This window comes from Bufo bufo, chromosome 6 (assembly GCF_905171765.1).
Source record: "Bufo bufo chromosome 6, aBufBuf1.1, whole genome shotgun sequence".
NCBI lineage: Eukaryota > Metazoa > Chordata > Amphibia > Anura > Bufonidae > Bufo > Bufo bufo.
In genome coordinates this window covers 378727479-378750259 of record NC_053394.1, presented here as the reverse complement: position 1 = coordinate 378750259, position 22781 = coordinate 378727479, and the positions used below count along the sequence as shown (strand labels likewise).

At 44.2% G+C, this 22781-nt stretch overlaps 1 protein-coding gene across 1 annotated transcript in view; it reads left to right on the top strand.

Annotated features, from left to right (window-relative positions):
- LOC121003526 (zinc finger protein 260-like) overlaps positions 1-22550 on the top strand; it is a 402690-nt gene extending 380140 nt beyond the window's left edge. Inside the window, exon 7 of the mRNA XM_040435424.1 lies at positions 21813-22550. Within this exon, the coding sequence (XP_040291358.1) occupies positions 21813-22453 (641 nt within the window). The 3' untranslated portion in view covers positions 22454-22550. The remainder of the gene's footprint in view (positions 1-21812) is intronic.
- The last annotated feature ends 231 nt before the right edge of the window (positions 22551-22781 follow it).

Below are 22781 nucleotides of genomic sequence, written 5' to 3'. Positions count from 1 at the left end.
AATGGGAGTGAGACAAAACATTTTTTGAGCATTCAATTTAATGAAAACAACAAATAAACTGAAACAGGCTGTTTTTCAGCTGATCAAAAGTTTAGGACCACACCTCCAAAAAAAAAACTAAACCCCCCAAAACAGAAATCCAACTTCCAAACATGAACTCAGTAATGAGTAGCTCCGCCGTTATTGTTTATCACTTCCAAAATTCGTTTCGGCATGCTTGATGCAAGCGTTTCCATGAGGTGAGTGGGAACATTTCTCCAAGTGGTGAAGACGGCCGAACGAAGGCCATCTACTGTCTGGAACTGTTGTCCATTTTTGTAAACTTCCCTTGCCATCCATCCCCAAAGGTTCTCAATTGGATTTAGATCAGGGGAACACGCAGGATGGGCCAAAAGAGTGATGTTATTCTCCTGGAAGAAGTCCCTTGTCCTGCGGGCATTGTGTACTGTAGCGTTTGTCCTTTTGAAAAACCCAGTCGTTACCACACAGATGAGGGCCCTCAGTCATGAGGAATGCTCTCTGCAACATCTGGACATAGCCAGCGGCCGTTTGACGCCCCTGCACTTCCTGAAGCTCCATTGTTCCACTGAAAGAAATAGCACCCCAGACCATTATGGCGCCACCTCCACTGTGGCGCGTAGAAAACATCTCAGGTGGGATCTGCTTGTCATGCCAGTAATGTTGGAAACCATCAGGACCATCAAGGTTAAATTTTTTCTCATCAGAGAATAAAAATTTCTTCCACCTTTGAATGTCCCATGTTTGGTGCTCTCTTGCAAAGTCCAAACGAGCAGTTCTGTGGCGTTCAAGGAGACGAGGTCTTTGAAGACGTTTTTAGTTTTTGAAGCTCTTCAGTCTCAGATGCCGTCTGATGGTTATGGGGCTGCAGTCAGCACCAGTAAGGGCCTTAATTTGGGTCGAGGATCGTCCAGTGTCTTGACGGAGAGCCAATTGGATCCTCCGGCTCAGTGCTGGTGAAACTTTTTTGGGTCTTCCACTTGACTTTTTTGTTCCATAACCCTCAGGATCATTTAATAAATTTCAAATTACTGTCTTACTGCGTCCCACCTCAGCAACGATGGCGCGCTGTGAGAGACCCTGGTTATGCAGTTCAACAACCCGACCACGTTTATAAAGGGAGAGTTTTTTTGCCTTTGCCATCACAACGTGTGACTACCTGACAGAAAATGACAATGAATCCACATCTTTGCACAGATTTGGCCTTTTAAAGGCATGTGGTCCTAAACTTTGGATCAGCTGAAAAACAGCCTGTTTCAGTTTAATCGTTATTTTTTAATTAATTGAATGCTCAAAAAATGTTTTGTCTCACTCTTATTTCTTCTTGTTGCATGTTGAAGCTCTACTTGGAACCTTGTTAAGATCCAACAATGTAAAATAAGATTTGTTGCCATTTTTCAAGTGGTCTTAAGCTTTTGATCAGGACTGTATAAAGACTCAGAGGTTCCAGAAAAACCTCTATTCTCTGCAGATCGTACAAGTGAGTACATCTAGAACCTTACTGATGTGCATACAAAGGAACAGTCTCTCTTAAACCTGATGCAAAGGAATTTAGGCCGAGATCAACATACCCCCTGAGCAGGCACAATCAACCACATGAGGTCAGTGGCTGTCAGCAAACCAAGAATGAAGCACCAGAAACCCCTAAGAACAAAAAACAAGTGTTCCCATTACCTAAACCTATAGATTACACGTGCGAACAACAATGTGCAGTGGATGTCACCAAATATCTCATCCGCAAAGAAATGGTTAGCTCAGGCTTTCTCCAATTTGATGACTGTCCTGAAAACTATTGGGCATGGAAATCTGCTTTTCTGAATGCCACTGAAGGTCTGAACTTATCACCAGCAGAAATGCTTAATTTAATGATAAAATGGCTTGGCACCGAGTCAGCAGAGCATGCTAAGAGGATGAGAAGAGTAAACCTGTTCAACCCTGCAGCAGGACTCAAAATGACCTGGAAAAGACTAGAAGAAACGTATGGTAATAGAAGTAGCACTGTTGAAAAAACTTGAAGTCTTTCCCAAGGTGGGCTACAGAGACAACGTGCGGCTACAAGAACTAAGTGATCTTCTACTAGAGATAGAATATGCCAAAGAGGATGGCTACTTGCAAGGACTTTCGTATCTAGATACAGCTAGAGGCACTAATCTCATAGTAGAGAAACTACCCTCAAATCTGCAAGACAAGTGGATGTCTGTGGGAGGTAAATTCAAAGAAGATTATAGAGTCGCTTTTCCCCCTTTCTCTGTGTTTTCTAGGTTTGTCCGACAGCAAGGGAAAATCCTAAGTGATCCCAGTTTCGCCTTCACCACCAGCGGCAATCAATCACACAGACCTGAAAGACCTCACAGACCTCATGGTAGGACCTCTGTATCCACTCACAAAACAGCTGTACCTTCAGAAGTCACAGACTACCAAAGCACCCACAAGGTACACACCATAGAAAACCCTGATAGACATTGCCCAATACACAAAAAAACACATCCACTAAAGAAATGCAAAGGCTTTAGAAGCAAACCCATTACAGAGCGGATGTCCTTCCTTAAACAAAACGGCATCTATTTCAAGTTCGGCGGATCTACTTATCACATTGCCAAAGACTGCAAAATATCAGTAGAATGTACAGAATGTGGCAGTGAGAGACATATTGCAGCTTTGCACCCTGGCCCTGCTCCTGCCCCACTAGAGACTGAAGAACCCAGGAAAGATCAGGGCAGGGAGCAACAAGAGACCCCACTCTCCTCTGTAATGTCTAATTGCACTAAAGTATGTGGACAAGGCAAGAGTGCACGATCATGCTCTAAAATCTGTCTAGTGACTGTGTATCCCACTGGCAAGAGAGAAAGGGCAGTAAAAATGTATGCAGTGCTAGATGAACAGACCAACAGATCCCTTGCAAAGTCAGATTTCTTCGATATCTTTAACCTTAAGGCAAGTGCAGTTCCATACACTCTAAGGACATGTGCGGGGACAATTGAAACCACAGGGAGAAGAGCTACTGACGTTACCATTGAATCCTTCAATAAGAAATTGCAGTTCCCACTTCCTACCCTAATAGAGTGTGGCATGATACCTGACGACAAAACTGAGATTCCCTCTCCAGAAGTAGCCCATCACCACCCCCACCTCCGCTCAATTGCTCACCTTATCCCAGCTGTTGAGCCAGATGTTTCTATCGTTCTACTTCTTGGGAGAGACATCCTTCAGGTACACAAGGTGTGCCAGCAAATCAATTGACCTTATAATGCCCCCTATGCACAGAGACTGGACCTGGGGTGGGTCATTATAGGAAAAGTTTGCCTGGGGACAGTGCACCAGCCTGACAACATCAACACTTTGAAGACGTCTGTGTTAACAAATGGACGCACATCCCTTTTCAGTCCCTGTCACAACAGCTTCGTTGTCATGGAAAGCTTTGGCAGGTCAACACAACACTGTGACTCTTCTACACTATATGGTAAAGAAGAAGTCAATTCCAACATTGAGACAGACAATCTAGGGATTACAGTGTTCCAGAAAACTAAAGATGATGATAAACAGGCCCTCTCTATAGAGCATCAGACCTTCTTGCAGATTATGGATAGAGAGGCTTACCAAGATGACAATCACAGTTGGGTGGCCCCGATCCCCTTTTGCACACCCAGACGTGTTTTGTCTAGTAACAGGGAGCAAGCCATGAAGCGTTTGCATTCACTCAGCAAAACACTGCAGAGAAAGCCAGAAGTGAAAAGAGATTTCACTGAATTCATTAAAGGGATGCTAGACAATGATCACGCTGAAGTTACAGGACCACTTGAGACAGACAGGGAACACTGGTATCTACCAATGTTTGGTGTTTACCATCCACACAAACCCAACCAAATCAGAATAGTTTTTGATTCCAGGGCACAGTATAAAGGAGTCTCTTTAAATGACGTACTGTTGAGTGGCCCTGACCTAAACAATACTTTGTTCGGTGTCCTCATGCACTTCAGAAAAGAGCCCGTTGCTTTCACAGCATATTATGTCACTAGGCCTACTCAAGCAGCATCCCTTCAGAACTCTATATGGTTCTCAGGCCCATCCTTTCTGTACTAACTACACTGTGAGCAGATAGACACTGATAATGTTTATCCACTCATAGAGCCTGAAGCTGACCCTGAAATCAGATCGGAAATTACAAGCTTCAGTACCAAAGCTTCTGAAGCCACACTTCACTCACATTGCTTTGATAGATTTTCTTGCTGGAAGATATTAGTTAAGACCCTAGCCAGACTCATCCATGTCGCTAAAACCTTCCGGAGGGAAACCAGCAGCAATCAGGTCAGAAGGTGGGAAAGTTTCCATGAACAAGTCAATCTAGAAGAACTTGCTCAGGCAAAGTCTGTTATAATCTCTTCTGTTCAAAACAAACATTTCCAGAAGGAAATTGACTGCATCAAAAAACAAAAGACATTCCCAAAACTAAGCCATCTCAGGAAGCTTAGCCCTTTTTTAGACAAAAATGAGTTGTTAAGAGTAGGTGGACATTTGTCTCTTGCAGAACTTTCAGAGGAAGAGAAACAGCCTGTCATTATACCTTATGATCACCATATTGCGACACTGCTTGTTAGGTACTATCATGAACAAGTTGTTCACCAAGGGCGACACATCACAGAGGGTGCAATTAGATACGCAGGTTTCTGGATTCTTGGTGGCAAACGCTTGGTATCAGCTGTTATACACAAATGTGTCATCTGTCACAAGCGAGGGAGATTACAAAGTCAAAGGATGGCAGAGCTACCTGAGGACAGAGTAATTGCTCAACCACCTTTCACCAATGTGGGCTTAGATGTATTTGGTCCGTGGTCTGTTTTAACCCGTCGCACTAGAGGAGGCAGCGCGGACAGTAAATGATGGGCAGTCCTTTTCACTTGTTTGTCCACCCGAGCTGTATACATAGAGCTACTTGAAGCCATGTCAACATCAAGCTTTATTAACACCTTGAGGAGATTCTTCTCAATTCGTGGCCCAGCAAAACTGCTCCGTTCTGACAGAGGAACAAACTTTTTAGGAGCCTGCAAGGAACTTAACATTTGTGCCAGAGACTCGCAATTGCAAGACTTTCTCCAAGACAGAGGATGTACATGGGTCTTTAATCCTCCACACTCCTCACACATGGGTGGTGTCTGGGAGAGACTTATAGGTATTGCCAGGTGAATCTTGGACGCTATGTTGTTACAAACCAAACCTGCTCACTTGACCCATGAGACTTTAAGCACCTTTATGGCAGAGGTTACAGCCATTATAAATGCCAGGCCTATAGTTCCTGTGTCCTCAGACCCAGATAAACCTACGGTCCTTACCCCAGCAATGTTGTTGACTCGAAAGGTGAACTCTTTGTCTGCTCCATCTGGAACCATAAGTACAACACAAGTTCATGCTAAACAATGGAAGCAAGTACAATGGAAGCAAGTACAAGTACAATACAGACACCTTTTGGAAAAGATGGAAGAGAGAGTATCTTTCAAATCTGCAACGCCGTAGGAAATGGACTGAGGATTGCCCAAATGTAAAAGTGGGTGATGTTGTTCTGTTGAAGAACAGCCAAGAGGGCAAGAACGAGTGGCCAATGGGACTTATTGTCAATGCTCTACCAAGCAGGGATGGGAAGGTGGAGGTCAATATTGTAAAAAATGGGACTTCCAAAATTTATCTTGGACCTATAACTGACATTATAGTTTTGAACTCAGACTATCTAGGATTCCATTTTCCTGTTTATATGTTTTTTCTGCATAGCAGTAGTTATTTAGGTAGTAACATAATAAATTATGCCAGACAGGGAGTGTTCTGCCCATATTGTGCATAGTAAATGTATGTAATGTGCTGTAATCATTATACTGAAATGTTATGTTTGACGTTGCTGCCATCTAGTGGTCAAAGTTAGTTACTACCTTGCCAGAACTTTGCAGGAAGTGTATTTTTCTCCGAGTGAGAGGCAGTAACCTTTAGGCCCCTTTCACACGGGCGAGTATTCCGCGCGGATGCGATGCGTGAGGTGAACGCATTGCACCAGCACTGAATACCGACCCATTCATTTCTATGGGGCTGTTCACATGAGTTGTGATTTTCACGCATCACTTGTGCGTTGCCTGCAAATCGCAGCATGCTCTATATTCTGCGTTTTTCACGCAACGCAGGCCCCATAGAAGTGAATGGGGTCGCGTGAAAATCGCAAGCATCCGCAAGCAAGTGCGGATGCGGTGCGATTTTCACGCACAGTTGCTAGGAGACGATCGGGATGGAGACCCGATCATTATTATTTTCCCTTATAACATGGTTATAAGGGAAAATAATAGCATTCTGAATACAGAATGCATAGTAAAACAGCGCTGGAGGGGTTAAAAAAAAAATAATAATTTAACTCACCTTAGTCCACTTGATCGCGGCCCGGCATCTCCTTCTGTCTCCTTTGTTGAATAGGACCTGTGGTGAGCATTAATTACAGGACCTTTGATGACGTCACTCCGGTCATCACATGGTACGTCACATGATCTTTTACCATGGTGACGTACCATGTGATGACCGGAGTGACGTCATCAAAGGTCCTGTAATTAATGCTCACCACATGTCCTATTCAACAAAGGAGACAGAAGGAGATGCCGGGCGCGATCTAGTGGACTAAGGTGAGTTAAATTATATATAAAAAAAATTTAACCCCTCCAGCGCTATTTTACTATGCATTCTGTATTCAGAATGCTATTATTTTCCCTTATAAATATGTTATAAGGGGAAATAATACAATCTTACAGAACACCGATCCCAAGCCCGAACTTCTGTGAAGAAGTTCGGGTTTGGGTACCAAACATGCGCGATTTTTCTCACGCGAGTGCAAAACGCATTACAATGTTTTGCACTCTCGTGGAAAAATTGCGGGTGTTCCCGCAACGCACCCGCACCTTTTCCCGCAACGCCCATGTGAAAGAGGCCTTAAGCTGGAACTGAATTTAATCCATTTCATCACTGCTCCTGGATCTAGGAGGCTGCATGCAGTGGAACTCTTGATCTATTCCTGGACTTATGATGGAATTGTCTGTGAGTACTCTCACTGATGGAATGAGGCTGCTGTATTATGTTTAATGTATTGACACATATATTTTGTTTATGCTTATGTTGTAGTTTTACAAAGTTATTTAGAAAAAAGAATACATACAGATCTGATGTCTCACATTTCTTGACTTCTGAATTATTGTTAAGCTGTCTGACTAGTGTTATACAACAGTCAATAACGCGAAGCAGAACAAGGACTTTGTTTTTCGTCCTGCATAACGAAACCAGACAGATCCGTTATACTTGGCTATAGACTTCTATTATGATGGATCAAAACCTCTTAAAGGCTTCCGTTTTGTATTCCGTCATAGAATTCCGTTATAACGGAATCCATAACAGGATTCCTCCACTGCCCGAATCCCAAACCCGAACCTGTAAACCTGTATGCTTTTTTTTTTTTTTTCTTGGTTTTGCTAAGGGTCAGCTAGGTCTGTTAGTGGCCTGCACGATGTGCACAGCCATATATGTGACCTGCCTGTCATACTGATGCACAGTAACAGTTTAGCTACCAGAAAGGACTAGCTATGCATGTTTCTGCAATTCGCAATGATGTGCACCAGAATACATTCTCCCTAAAATTTAATTGCAGGCTGGGATATACCTGATTTAATGCACTTTGTGACCAATTAATTTTTAACAATGCAAATTTTTGGGGAAAAACTAACTTTTGAAAACTTTGCTTATCACAAGTAGTAGTAATAATTAGTTCTCACCTCTTCTGTGTTCTCCCCTGTCCTTATACTATAAACAGTGATGGCAGAGTGTTCTAGTGGTGATAGATAATCAGTTCTCACCTCTCCTATGTTCTCCTCTGTCCTTATACTATAATCTGTAATAAGCAGGGGGTTCTAGTGGTAAGATATATTTATTTCACACCTCTCCTGTGTTCTCTCCTGTCCATACACTAAGAGCAGTGATAAGCAGGGTGTTCTAGTGGTGATAGATAATCAGTTCTCACCTCTCCTGTGTTCTCCTCTGTCCCTTATACTATAACCAGTGATAAGCAGGGGGTTCTAGTGGTAAAAAACAGTTCTCACCTGTCCCTTATACTAGGTACAGTATCTTCATGCCTGCAGTCATCCCAAAACTGGTAGACAGAACAGGAAGACAGCATTAAAAGGTTTGTTCAGGAATAAGTAACTTTTCACATGTGCCCGCAGCCTCTAGTATGGAAAGAGTCATACGTACCTGCTACCCTTAGCTCCAGTTATGTGTGCCGGCTCCTGTGTGTCCATCTTCCAGTAAATGTTGTTTGCTTCCTCACTGGCACAGGCATGGTCATCTGCTTTACTGCAGCCAATGAATGGCTTTAGTGGTGATGTGTCTCTTGTGGACATGTTACCCCTGAATCCAGTCATTGGCTGCAGCAGAGCAGATGATTATGTCCATTCTGAGGAGGTAAACAAGCCATGGACCGAAAGAACTTTGGCTTACTGGCTTCACAGCCCTGGGGCGGCCAGCAAGGACAAAAAGTGCACAAACAATGTAATGTTATATACATACAATGTAATGTTAGGGATGGAATATAAGGGCTACTCTCCCTGCATTGCAAACTGGTTGGAATAAAAAAGCAATCAGATTGGATTTATACAGGAGACCTGCAGATATTTGGGTCAGATAACTCCTGCTGTCCGGTCATTTTTGGTCGTCTTTTCAGGTCGTATAAAACCTTCTACACGACTTCTCCAACCGTCTCATGACTTCTACAATATTTCTTTCACAGCTTGTGAATCCGGGTGAAGATCTGAACATTATATATGTTACAGAGACATATGTGAGGGGTGATGAGCAGAGTACAGAGGACATTCCTAAAGATAATCACCCAGGTAAGTAGTGACCACTAAGTAAAGCAGAGAGGTCTCTAAGATTCTGCTTATACAAATAAAAAAAAAATAGCCAAGACGGATCCATCATAAACTCCATTGAAAGTCAATGGGAGACAGATCCGTTTTCTATTGTGGCAGAGAAAACGGATCTGTCCCTATTGACTTACATTGTGTGCCAGGACAAATCCGTTTGGCTCAGTTTCGTCAGACAGACACTAAAATGCTGCAAGCAGTGTTTTGGTGTCCGCCTCCAGAGCGGAATGGGGACGGATCGGAGGCAAACTGATGCATTCTGAGTGGATCCTTTTCCATTCAGAATGCATTAGGGCAAAACTGATCCATTTTGGACCGCTTGTGAGAGCCCTGAATGGGTCTCACAAACGGAAAGCCAAAACGCGAGTGTGAAAGTAGCCTATATTGTGCAATGTGGGAATAATTATATTATTATTATTATTGATGAGTATATATGAAAGTATAAAGGAATAAACATAAATATCACATACGGAGAGACTTGTACACAATAACAATTTGGGTACTTTCACACTAGCGTTTTTCTTTTCTGGCACTGAGTTCCGTCCTAGGGACTCTATACAGGAAAATAACTGATCAGTTTTATCTTAATGCATTCTGAATGGAGAGCAATCCGTTCAGTATGCATCAGGATGTCTTCAGTTCAGTCTTTTTGACTTTTCAGGACGGAGATAATACCGCAGCATGCTGCGGTATTATCTCCGGCCAAAAAAACTGAACACTTGCCTGAATGCCGGATCTGGCATTTTTTTCCATAGGAATGTATTAGTGCCGGACGGCATTCAAATTGCCGCATTGACGGATCCGGTATTCCAGTCTGCGCATGTGCAGACCTTTAACCTCTTGGGGACACATGACGTACCGGTACGTTATGTGTATTTCCGATCACCGCCGTGCGGCAGGCGGTGATCGGAACTGGGTGCCTGCTGAAATCAATCAGTAGGCACCCTGGGACATCGCCGAGGGGGGTCCTGTCACACCCCCCATATCGGTGATCTCTGAAAACGGTTTGCAGCGCGGTCGGAAGTTTCTGATCCCCACAGTCCGTGACCGCGGGGATCAGAAACTTAAAAATGACCAAAATTTTCATTTTTAAACCTAGGGGGAGGTGCGGGCGGGCGGGCAGGTGCGCGATCATCCTGCCCGCCCCCTCTCATTTCCAGGATGGCCGAGTGGTTAGCAAGCAGAGTGTCAGCACTTTGCTGACACTGCTTGAAACGGCTGACATCTGTGCTATGATTTCAGCCGTTTAACCCCTTCCATGCCGCGGTCCGTAGGGACCGCTGTATGGAAGGGGTAAACAGGGAGGGAGCTCCCTCCCTCTCCCATCGGCGGCTGCTGTGCCTTTTCAGCCCCCGATTCTTGACGTGATCACAGAGGGAGGGGGCCCCCCCTCCCTCCCCATCACCTGCTGCTCTGTTGTGGCAGCGGGTGATGGTTACCATGGAAACCTGGCGCCTTCACAGACTTCCGGCTTTCCATGGTGCTGATCAGACTTCTGCTAAAGGCAGAAGTCTGATCAGACTAAGTGTAAAGTGAAAATACAGTACAGTACTCTATATAGTGTACTGTACTGTATTATACAGACATCAGACCCACTAGATCTTCAAGAATAATAATAAAAACACATTTATCACTGATTAAAAATTAAAATAAAATGCACTATACATATTGGGTATCGCCGCGTCCGTAATAACCTGCTCTATAAAAATCACATGACCTAACCCCTCAGGTGAATACCGTAAAAAATATAAACGGTGTAAAAAAAGCCATTTTATGTCATCTTACCTCACAAAAAGTGTAATAGCAAGCGATGAAAAAGTCATATGCACCCCAAAATAGTGCTAATCAAACCATCATCTCATCCCGTAAAAATCATACCCTACCCAAGAAAGTCGCCCAAAAACTGAAAAAACTATGGCTCTCAGACTATGGAGACACTAAAACATGATTTTTTTATATTTTTTTTTAATGAAATAATTGTGTAAAACTTACATAAATTTTTTTTAAAAGTAGACCTATTAGGTATCGCCACATCCGTAATAATCTGCTCTATAAAAATACCACATGATCTAACCTGTCAGATGAATTTTGTAAATAACAAAAAATAAAAACGGTGCCAAAACAGCAATTTCTTGTTACCTTGCCTCACAAAAAGTGTAAATATAGAGCAACCAAAAATCATATGTACCCTAAAATAGTACCAACAAACCTGCCACCCTATCCCATAGTTTCCAAAATGGGGTCACTTTTTTGGAGTTTCTACTCCAAGGGTGCATCAGGGGGGCTTCAAATGGGACATGGTGTCAAAAAAACAGTCCAGCAAAATTTGCCTTGCAAAAACCGTATGGCATTCCTTTCCCTTTGCGACCTGCCGTGTGCCCGTACAACAGTTTACGACCACATATGGGGTGTTTCTGTAAACTACACAATCAGGGCCATAAATATTGAGTTTTGTTTGGCTGTTAACCCTTGCTTTGTAACTGGAAAAAATTTATTCAAATGGAAAATCTGGCAAAAAAGTGAAATTTTTCTATTTTATCTCTATTTTCCATTAATTCTTATGGAACACCTAAAGGGTGAACAAAGTTTGTAAAATCAGTTTTGAATACCTTGAGAGGTGTAGTTTGTAAAATGGGGTCATTTTTGGGTGGTTTCTATTATGTAAGCCTCACAAAGTGACTTCAGACCTGAACTGGTCCTGAAAAAGTGGGTTTTGGAAAATTTCTGAAAAATGTCAAGATTTGCTTCTAAACTTCTAAGCCTTTTAACGTCCCCAAAAAATAAAATGGCATTCCCAAAATGATCCAAACATAAAGTAGACATATGGGGAAGGTAAATTAATAACTATTTTTGGAGGTATTACTATGTATTATAGAAGTAGAGAAATTGAAACTTGGAAATTTGCAAATTTTTCTAAATTTTATGGTAAATTTGGTATTTTTTTTTTAAATAAAATGAATTTTTTTTTGCTCCATTTTACCAGTGTCCTGAAGTACAATATGTGACGAAAAAACTATCTCAGAATGGCCTGGATAAGTAAAAGCGTTTTAAAGTTATTCACACATAAAGTGACACTGGTCAGATTTGCAAAAAATTGCCTGGTCCTTAAGGTGAAAATAAGCCCAGTCCATAAGGGGTTAAAAATGTCAAAAAAAAAAATAATGTAATTTTCGGATCATTTTTGCCTGATGACACCAGAAAAACGGATCCGGTATTGCAATCATTTTTCTGACTGATCAGGCATTTTTCAGACTGATCAGGATCCTGATCAGTCTGAAAAATGTCTGATCAGTCAGAAAAATGACATGCGTTTGCATACAGTATCAGTTAGGCAGTACAGGCAACGGGACTGCCTGCCGGAATCAAACAACGCAAGTGTGAAAGTACCCTTACTAATAATTACTAATAATAATAAAGTTACTCCCAAGACCATTCGGTAACTAAACCACAAATTCCTATCCCTCTACAGTACAGTGTAGTTACTATACAGAGGTCTTCTCATGTCTCTCCAGTCCCTGTCTTTGCTCTGGCCCCTCCAGGTTTCCTCTTCTGTAGCACTTTTCTTTTCTCTTCTTCTTCTCTCTTATGCGTCTTCCTTCCTTCCTTCCTTGCTTAACAGCCAGTCCGAGCATTGTCTAGAATATGGCTTGGACACATCTTTTTGGTTGTTCCTTATGTTTGTTTTAGAAATTTTCTGTGAACTCTTGAAGACTGATAGAAGCAGCTGGAATGTTGGGATTTTCCAGTATTTTCCTGCCCCACTAGCCATGTACCACCTACTGGACAGTTGTCAGCCATTCTCTAGATAATTGACAACTACAGTACCTTTGATATGCTAATGGACCGTTGTCCAGATAGACAGTACTCGCTCACACTGGCTTTGAGAGGACAAGTATAGGCTCTAATTACCAGGAAGTTGCTGAGAACAGGATACCAATACAATACATGGCTTACATTATTTTCCTAAAAATTATAAAAAATCGGTATTAATCTGTATTTCTTACACGTGCATAAATAAATTCACCTACACGCCTTGACATGCTATCAATGGGGTTATTAACCCTTTAGTGACCACCCATACGCCTTTTTACAGCAGTCACTAAGGAGCCTTAGGCTGGGCCGCCGCTTTTTTACGGAAGCCCAGACTAAGCGCTGCACAGTTCCCCCGTGCAGCGGGGAGCGGGGGCCCAGCTCTCACATGAGAGCCGTGGCCCTACTCTGACAACCCGGACTGGCAGGAGTGCTGATCTGGGCTGTTTAACACTTTATATGCCACAGGCAGTGGCGCCTGCCGCATGCAAAGTGCTGACAGAGGGAGTGGACTCCCTCTGTCTCTCATCGGCACCCCGTAAATGCGATCGCAGGGTGCCGATGTGTGTGAAGGCTTGCTGGGGTCTCGTGTAGGCGCCAGACCAGCCTTGAGTAATTTCCAGTCAATGTCAGAATAGCACTGACCTTAAAATGCAATGCACTATAGGGATAATGCATTGCATTTCTAAAATAAATCAAAAAGCTGTCTGTTATAGTCCCCTTGTGGGACTATTAAAGTGGTAAAAAAAAAAAAAGTAATAAACTAATTTATTCAATAAAAAAAATCCCATTAAAAAAATTACACATAAATCTTAGTTGCCACCGAAAAAATTTAATAAAAAGCGATCAAAAAGCGCCATTTACTCCAAAATGATACCAATGAAAAATACAAGTCGTCCCGCATTAATCAAGCCCTCACACAACTCCATAGAAAGAAAAAAAAAAGTTATGTGTCTTGGGAAGCGGCAATGCAAAAACATGTTTTTTTGCAAAAAAGTTGTAAAACGTAAAAAAAACTATGTATTTGGTATCACTGTAATCGTACTGACCCAGAGAATAAAGATATGTTATTCATACCGAAAAATTAACGCCGTAAAATTTATAACGTAAAAACGCAGAGGCAGTATTGCTGTTTTTCCCATCTCCCTCCCAGAAAGATTTAATAAAAGTTAATTAGAAAGTTATGTGTTCCCCAAAAATAATGCCATTAAAAACTACAACTTGTCCCGGAAAAAACAAGCCCTCATAATGCTATATAGGCGGAAAAATAAAAAAGTTATAGCTTTTGGAACGCGACGATGAAAAAAGGAAGAAAAACGCTTGGTCAGTAAGGCCCAAAACAGGCTAAGGGGTTAATGATTGTCTGAGGAATGTTCTAAAGGTGCGTTTACAACAACAGATTATCTGACAGGTTTTATGACCAATCATTGGTCAGATGGCCGTTGGTATCTGGTGGGACCTTCCATCGCCCTTTTGTATCAGTATAAATGGTGTCAGTGTGTAGTGTAATAAATCTTTTACTGAATGTAGGACGTTAAAACTAACACAACAAAAAATGCATTAATTGTCAGTTTAAAAATGCATAAAAGGGTGTGTAGCCAGAACACTGATTGGTGAACACTAGTCCTATGTGGTTCAAAGTGACTGTGAAGGTTGAACACATACTTTGGAGCCCAAACTCTCAACAGTATCAGTCAGGTGAACACACACTGAAACCTGTCATGCAGAGGGTGAGGCAGACATGAAAAGGGCATATAAAACAGTAGGTGATAGGGATGCAGTGTCCCATATACTGTGCCACTATATCTTCAATGTCTGCACTAGACAAGCCTCTGGGCAGAAATACTGTATCCAATGCCGGGCTCGGTAGGAGCAGCAATGTCACGGCTGAATACAAGTGTGTCACACAGAAGATGGCCATGCACTTTTCCATCCAGAGTGGACAAAAAAATGGATGGTGCCACACAAAAATATCCAGTAGACGTGCTGCTGATATGACTCATAAACAGCCAAACATCAGCGCACACTGGCAGAGGTGTGGAAGCTTACGAGGCTCGACGCGTTTCTGTGTAATAGCCAAGTTACTACACTTCCTCAGGAGCCAGGATATAGAGAAAAACCCCAAACGATGGAACCTGCCTGAGCCGCACTTCTCTAGTGTGAGAGTCAGCGTCCTAATGTGGCTCTAGTGTGAGCCGTATGCCGCGATTTAAAGGGCAAACACCCCGCCCAGCGGGAGTGCCTCCTCTCCCTCAGCCAACCAGGCGAGAGACTCAGCTCTGACATCGCCGGTCAGCTGGAGAGCAAGGAGGAACGAGGGTACACCCCGGGGAAAGCGCAGCCGCGCTGAAAATAATATGGGGAAATATTAAGGGCGGTCCTTGACAGCTAGACATGTAAGTGAATCAGAGAGTCGCCGGGCTATCCAAGAAGATCCCTGGTGCAAACAAGTGATCACACATGACCATTGGTGAGGACAGAAACCCTATAGAAAAAAAACATAGGGGTATAATTACTGAAATAGGATGTGGACATTTATACTTATTGATGGCCGCAAGGAGATGTTACATAGTTAATACGGTTGAAAAAAAGACAAACGTCCATCAAGTTCAACCAAGGGATAGGTGGGGACGCGAATCCCAGAAGGAAGTGAGACTCAGATTTCTACACGTTTTCATAAGCATTTATGTTTTTTACTTTTAAGAATTCATCTAAACCCTTTTTGAAACTGTCGACTGTTCCTGCTGTGACCATGTCCTGAGGAAGTCTATTCCGCAGATTCACAGTTCTTACAGTAAAGAAGCTTTGACACTACTGGAGACTGAACTTTTTCTTCTTCAGTCGGAGGCAGTGCCCCCTTGTCTTTTGAGCACATTTTACATGGAACAGCTTTTCGCCATATTTTTTGTAATGCCCATTTATATATTTGTACAGGTTAATCATGTCCCCCCCTTAGACGTCTCTTCTCAAGACTAAATAAATTCAATTATTTTAATCTTTCTTCATAACTAAGACCCTCCATGCCCCTTATCAGTTTAGTCGCTCTCCTCTGTACTTTTTCTAGCTGCAGTGCATCCTTTCTATGGACTGGTGCCCAGAACTGGACTGCGTATTCCAGATGCGGCCTCACCAACGCTTTGTAAAGTGGTAATATTACATCCCTGCCCCGAGAGTCCATGCCTCGTTTAATGCATGACAATATCCTGGTGGCCTTAGAAGCAGCTGATTGACATTGTATACTACCCCATTTTGCTAGCTAGACTTCTGGCATCTGTGAAAATACATTTTAAATTACTATTACCTGTAAAGTGATTATCCAGGATTTTTTGGTTACCTTGGTTAATTTTTGTATGTAACAGGTTCTTGTATGTAACTTTAACAGTGACTCTTACAGTGACTGCCCCTTTAACTGTGACTTTCACAGTAACCGCCCCTTTAACTGTGACTTTCACAGTGACCGCCCTTTTAACTGTGACTTTTACAGTGACCGCCCCTTTAACTGTGACTTTTACAGTGACCGCCCCTTTAACTGTGACTTTTACAGTGACCGCCCCTTTAACTGTGACTTTCACAGTGACCGCCCCTTTAACTGTGACTGTCACAGTAACCGCCCCTTTAACTGTGACTGTCACAGTGACCGACCCTTTAACTGTGACTTTCACAGTGACCGCCCCTTTATCTGTGACTGTCACAGTGACCGCCCCTTTAAGCAGTAAAGAAAAATGGCTGGGTTGTTATGGAAGCCTGGAGTAAAACTGTTTATGGCAGTTAGGATTTGAAGAGAAAGACTTGCAGGCTTGAATGTGGGTAATTTTTGGGGAATATCTCAGGAACGGTACGTCCTAGAGAGCTGATACCCGGTCTAAAACCTTCCCGGACACCTGAAGTACCTGTGTGCCAAATTTGGTGAAGATCGGTCCAGTTGTTTGGTCGCGCATAAAGAACATACAGACAGAAATTCATTTTTATATATATAAAAGATGGGGGCAGCCACAAGAGACGTTATACTGTATGGGGGCAGCCACAAGAGACGTTATACTGTATGGGGGCAGCCACAAGAGATGTTGTACTGTATGGGGGCAGCCACAAGGAGACATTATACTGTTTGGGGGCAGCCACAAGGAGACGTCATACTGTAGGGGGGCTGCCAGAAGGAGACATTTCACTGTATGGGGGCAGCCACAAGGAGACATTATACTGTATGGGGCACTGGGGATGACGATATATATTGCTATAAATACCCATTTAGAAGAAAAAAGAAAACACTTGGGGCCACAAGGAAACGTTATACTGAATGGGGGCAGTCACAAGAAGACATACTGAATGGGGCAGCCACAAGGAGATGTTATACTGTATGGGGGCAGTCACAAGGAGACGTTATACTGTATGGGTTCAGCCACAAGGAGACGTTATACTGTATGGGGGCAGCCACAAGGAGACGTTATACTGTATGGGGGCAGCCACAAGGAGACGTTATACTGTATGGGGGCAGCCACAAGGAGACGTTATACTGTATGGGGTAGCCACAAGGAGACATTATACTGTATGGGGCAGCCACAAGGAGACGTTATACTGTATGGGTGCCACAAGGAGACATTTTACTCTATGTGATCCACAAGGAGACATTATACTTAATGAGGCAGCCACAAGGAGACGTTATATTGTTTGGGGCAGCCGCAAGGAGACGTTATATTGTTTGGGGCAGCCACAAGGAGACGTTATACTGTATGGGGCAGCCACAAGGAGACATTTTACGCTATGTGGGCCACAAGGAGACATTATACTGTATGGGGGCCACAAGGAGATATCATACTGTATGGGGGCCACAAGGAGACATTATATACTGTATGGGCAGGCAGCGGGGCAGAAGGAGACATTATATAATATATGGGCAGGCAGCAGGGCACAAGGAGACATTATATACTGTATAGGCAGGCAGCGGGCCACATGGAGACATTATATACTATACGGGGTGGCCGCTCGGCAGGCAGTGGGCCACAAGAGTCACTATACTGCATGGGGCCACCAGGAGACATTATACTGTCTGGACTTAGAAACTATACTGTAAGGGGGCCACAAGGTGACATTATACTGTATGGGACAACAGTTTATAACCCCTCCGTCATCAGTATAATAATGTCTTGTGAACTCCATACAGTAATGTTTTTTTGTTGCTCAGTATGGGGGTAACAGGGAGACATTATAGTTTATCAAGTGCCATCACCATGTGCAGTGTATCTTGCAGGCAGGGCCAGGGCCGCAGAAGACATAGACAGTACAACCTTTATTTCTGACACCTGGGCCGTTAGGGTCTCTCACTCCTTTTCCCCCACCTTGGCTTGGACACGGACTGCTGACTGACTTTGCGCGCCTCGCTCCTGTGCTCGGCCAGTGGGCGGAGACTTGAATATGGGAGCGAGGAGGAGCCGGCCGCTGCAGGAATTAATATGTTATGTATGCACGATGCAGGGGCGGGCTGTCACAGATTTAGGAGCGGTCAGCACACATATGACCGCTCTTATGATGTCACCAAATACCGCGGTTATTTGGAAACAGCGATATCGCCTTAATAAATCGTTGACACCGGTTTACCGCTCAACCCTAGTGGAGGTTGTAGGGAAGTTGCTCAAGGTGGGCACCAGCCTGGCCTAGTTATGCCCCTCGGTCTACTATTAGATTGTGATCTTTTTGGCCACCTGTCACGGCTGAGGATGGGGGAAATCCTCAGCCGTGTGGAGCCCGGTGATGTTACGGCTGCTTGGCCATGAAGACAGGATTAGGGAGCAGGTCACCTCCTGAGGCATCCCTAACCTGACCCTAGCTCCTAGCTGCATGGGCCAACCTTGATGGTAGGAGGGCCCATGCTCCGGAACCTAAAAGTCCCTGCTAGCCCTCAAGATGACCCTCACCTAGGAGCTAAGTAAGACAAGCCCACTCCTCCTAGACACGGAGGAGCAGGAGTCTCAACGGCCAAGCTGCAGGAAAAGGGGAGACATAAACAGCTCTATGGATATGGCAGGTGAACAAGGAGTTCCACCTACCTGCCACAGCCTTGCTGACTGGATCCCTGTGTTAGCAGGGTGCAGATCACAAGCGCATCCCTACACAGGGACCCAGATCCATAGCTGCACAAAATCACATATAAAACATCACACGGACATCACACATAACTGGAAATAACTAAAGCACAATATGGTTATGACATTAAGGTTTATGACCACAGGGGTGGCTCTTACTGGCAGGTAATAAATACATGAGGCTGCTCTCAGCTAAGCATGGCTGAAGCAACCTGAAGGCCTGCAAAAGCAGTGAGGCTTTATAGGCCAAGAAGCCACACCCCACAGTCGGACACACCCAGTGATCACACACACTAGGAAGGGGATTAACCCTTCCAACACCAGGGAAGGGAAAACACCACTTAAAGGGAACGTGCACACAATAACATAAAACACAGTGCACACATCCACACATCACACACAAAACCGCATGCGCAGCGTAGCGAGCTGCATGGCACAGCTCAGCCTGCTACGCTGCCACATACATACTGTTGCCAGCGGCAACCACAGGTGAGGCCAATACCACAGCCCTCACCTGTGATTGAACACCAATGAAAACCGCTGACAACCGCATGCGGTTCAGGAGTCACGGTCATAGCCATGGCCGTGACACTCCCACCCCTCAAAGCCCCCCCACCAAAAAAAGACACGTGAGGGACTCAGACAAGGGGATAGGAGAAGGGGACGTCCACTCTCAGTGCCGGTTCTAAAAAGGGGTCGCTGTCAGCTGCATCCTCTCCCGGCTCACACTAGCCAGTCCGACGAGGACTGCAGCCCGCACCAGCAACAAAGAGAAAAGAACCACTGAGAGATGGACGAGGGGACTCTCCACTCACGTCCCCACTCCAGTCGCTGCCAGCAGACACTCCTAACCAGCAAGCAGCCGGACCACCTACGGAGTGCTGCAAGCAAACGACCAGAGATGGGAACATGGAGAGGGACGAGGGATCCCCAACACGGACACGGAAGGAAAGGTGGCGGGGAATACGCCACCAACCGTGCCGTTAACGGAGAACCCCCAGGAACGCTCTCCCTCCGGAGAACGCGCATGCAGGCCACAAGGATATGGCACTGCATGCTGCACCCTCTTTCGAAGGTGTGCAACTCGCACACCAAACAAACACCCTAGTGCTATAAAATCAGGGGGACGCCAAACGAGGCAACGGTGAAGGGAAGGCGGGGAAACGCCACTCACCGCGCCGTCAGAGGCGAAACCCCCAGAACGCTCTCCCTCCGAAGAGCGCGCATGTAACCCTTCCGCAGAGGGCGGTACATGCTTCACCCTCTTTCGAGGGATGCATACTCCCACCCCTCAAAGCCCCTCCCAACAACAAAAGGGGAAAGTTGGTGAGGCATAAGAAACAATGGGAGGAGGGGAGGGGAAAGACAAACAAAGGGGATACCAACACGGACAACAGTGAGCGAGGAATGGCGGGGAATGCCACTCACCGCGCCGTAAATGGTGAGAGCCCCATAACGCTCTCCCTCCGGAGAACGCGCATGCACCCCATCCGTAGACAGCAGTGCATGCTTTACCCTCTTTCGAGGGAACGCCACGTAAGAAGCGACTGTGGTCATACTGTCACGGCTGAGGATGGGGGAAATCCTCAGCCGTGTGGAGCCCGGTGATGTTACGGCTGCTTGGCCATGAAGACAGGATTAGGGAGCAGGTCACCTCCTGAGGCATCCCTAACCTGACCCTAGCTCCTAGCTGCATGGGCCAACCTTGATGGTAGGAGGGCCCATGCTCCGGAACCTAAAAGTCCCTGCTAGCCCTCAAGATGACCCTCACCTAGGAGCTAAGTAAGACAAGCCCACTCCTCCTAGACACGGAGGAGCAGGAGTCTCAACGGCCAAGCTGCAGGAAAAGGGGAGACATAAACAGCTCTATGGATATGGCAGGTGAACAAGGAGTTCCACCTACCTGCCACAGCCTTGCTGACTGGATCCCTGTGTTAGCAGGGTGCAGATCACAAGCGCATCCCTACACAGGGACCCAGATCCATAGCTGCACAAAATCACATATAAAACATCACACGGACATCACACATAACTGGAAATAACTAAAGCACAATATGGTTATGACATTAAGGTTTATGACCACAGGGGTGGCTCTTACTGGCAGGTAATAAATACATGAGGCTGCTCTCAGCTAAGCATGGCTGAAGCAACCTGAAGGCCTGCAAAAGCAGTGAGGCTTTATAGGCCAAGAAGCCACACCCCACAGTCGGACACACCCAGTGATCACACACACTAGGAAGGGGATTAACCCTTCCAACACCAGGGAAGGGAAAACACCACTTAAAGGGAACGTGCACACAATAACATAAAACACAGTGCACACATCCACACATCACACACAAAACCGCATGCGCAGCGTAGCGAGCTGCATGGCACAGCTCAGCCTGCTACGCTGCCACATACATACTGTTGCCAGCGGCAACCACAGGTGAGGCCAATACCACAGCCCTCACCTGTGATTGAACACCAATGAAAACCGCTGACAACCGCATGCGGTTCAGGAGTCACGGTCATAGCCATGGCCGTGACACCACCACTGTTTTAGTCAGTTAATTGTATTTTGTGCCATGCCTTTCTGTGGATTTTTTTTTATACTGAAATGTAATAAAATTTCAATAGAATATTTTGGTATATTTTTCATCAATAATAAAATGTGTTTTGTTCTTGGCAGATGACTGTACCAGGAACTTAGAGAAACATCTGGTATCTTCAGATTTTGAAGTAGATGATTGTGGTATCATACAAGATCTATACGATGAGCATGCCAATATCCAAGATATATCTTCATCCAATCACAGCAAAAATCTATTATTTGATCCTTTTAAACTTTTAAAGGTCCGATCTTCTGATTCATCACAGACTGTAACACAGAATAAAAGTCACAGAAGAGGTGCTAAACATCAAACAGCTCACGTAAAAGAGAATACTTTTTCATGTTTAGAATGTGGAAGATTTTTTAGATATAAATCTGAATTAGTGAGACATCAGAGAATTCACACCAGGGAGAAGCCTTTTTCATGTTCAGAATGTGGGAAATGTTTTAAGCATAAATCAGCTCTTGTTACACATCAAAAAACTCACACAGGAGAGAAGCCATTTTCATGCTCAGAATGTGGTAAATGTTTTATGTATAAACAAGCTCTTGTTTTACATCAGAGAACTCACACAGGGGAGAAGCCATATCCATGTTCAGAATGTGGGAAATGTTTTAAGCAGAAATCAGCTCTTGTTACACATCAGAAAACTCACACAGGAGAGAAACCATATACATGTTCAGAATGTGGGAAATGTTTTAAGCAGAAATCAGCTCTTGTTACACATCAAAAAACTCACACAGGAGAGAAGCCATTTTCATGCTTAGAATGTGGGAAATGTTTTAAGTATAAACAAGCTCTTGTTGTACATCAGAGAACTCACACAGGAGAGAAGCCATTTTCATGTTCAGAATGTGGGAAATGTTTTAAGTATAAACAAGATCTTGTTGTACATCAGAGTATTCACACAGGAGAGAAACCATTTTCATGCTCAGAATGTGGAAAATCTTTTAACCAGAAATCAGCTTTTGTTACACATCGAAAAACTCACAGAGAGAAGCCATCTCCATGCTTAGCCCTTTAGTGACCTCCCTTATGTGTTTTTATGGTAGTCAGTGTCGCTAACTGGCTTTATTCCGTCAGACACTCCTTTTTAGGTCTCCTGCACACGAACATTTTTATTTTCAGTTTCCATTCCGTTTTTGCGGATTCCGTATCCGGAACCATTCATTTCAATGGGTCTGCAAAAAAAACCTGAATGTACTCTGTATGCATTCCTTTTCCATATGTCCTATTATTGCCCACAAATCACGTTCCGTGGCTCCATTCAAGTCAATGGTGCTGTAAAAAAAACTGAACAGATACGGAATGCATCCGTTTGTCTTCCGTAGCCGTTCTGTTTTTGCGGAACT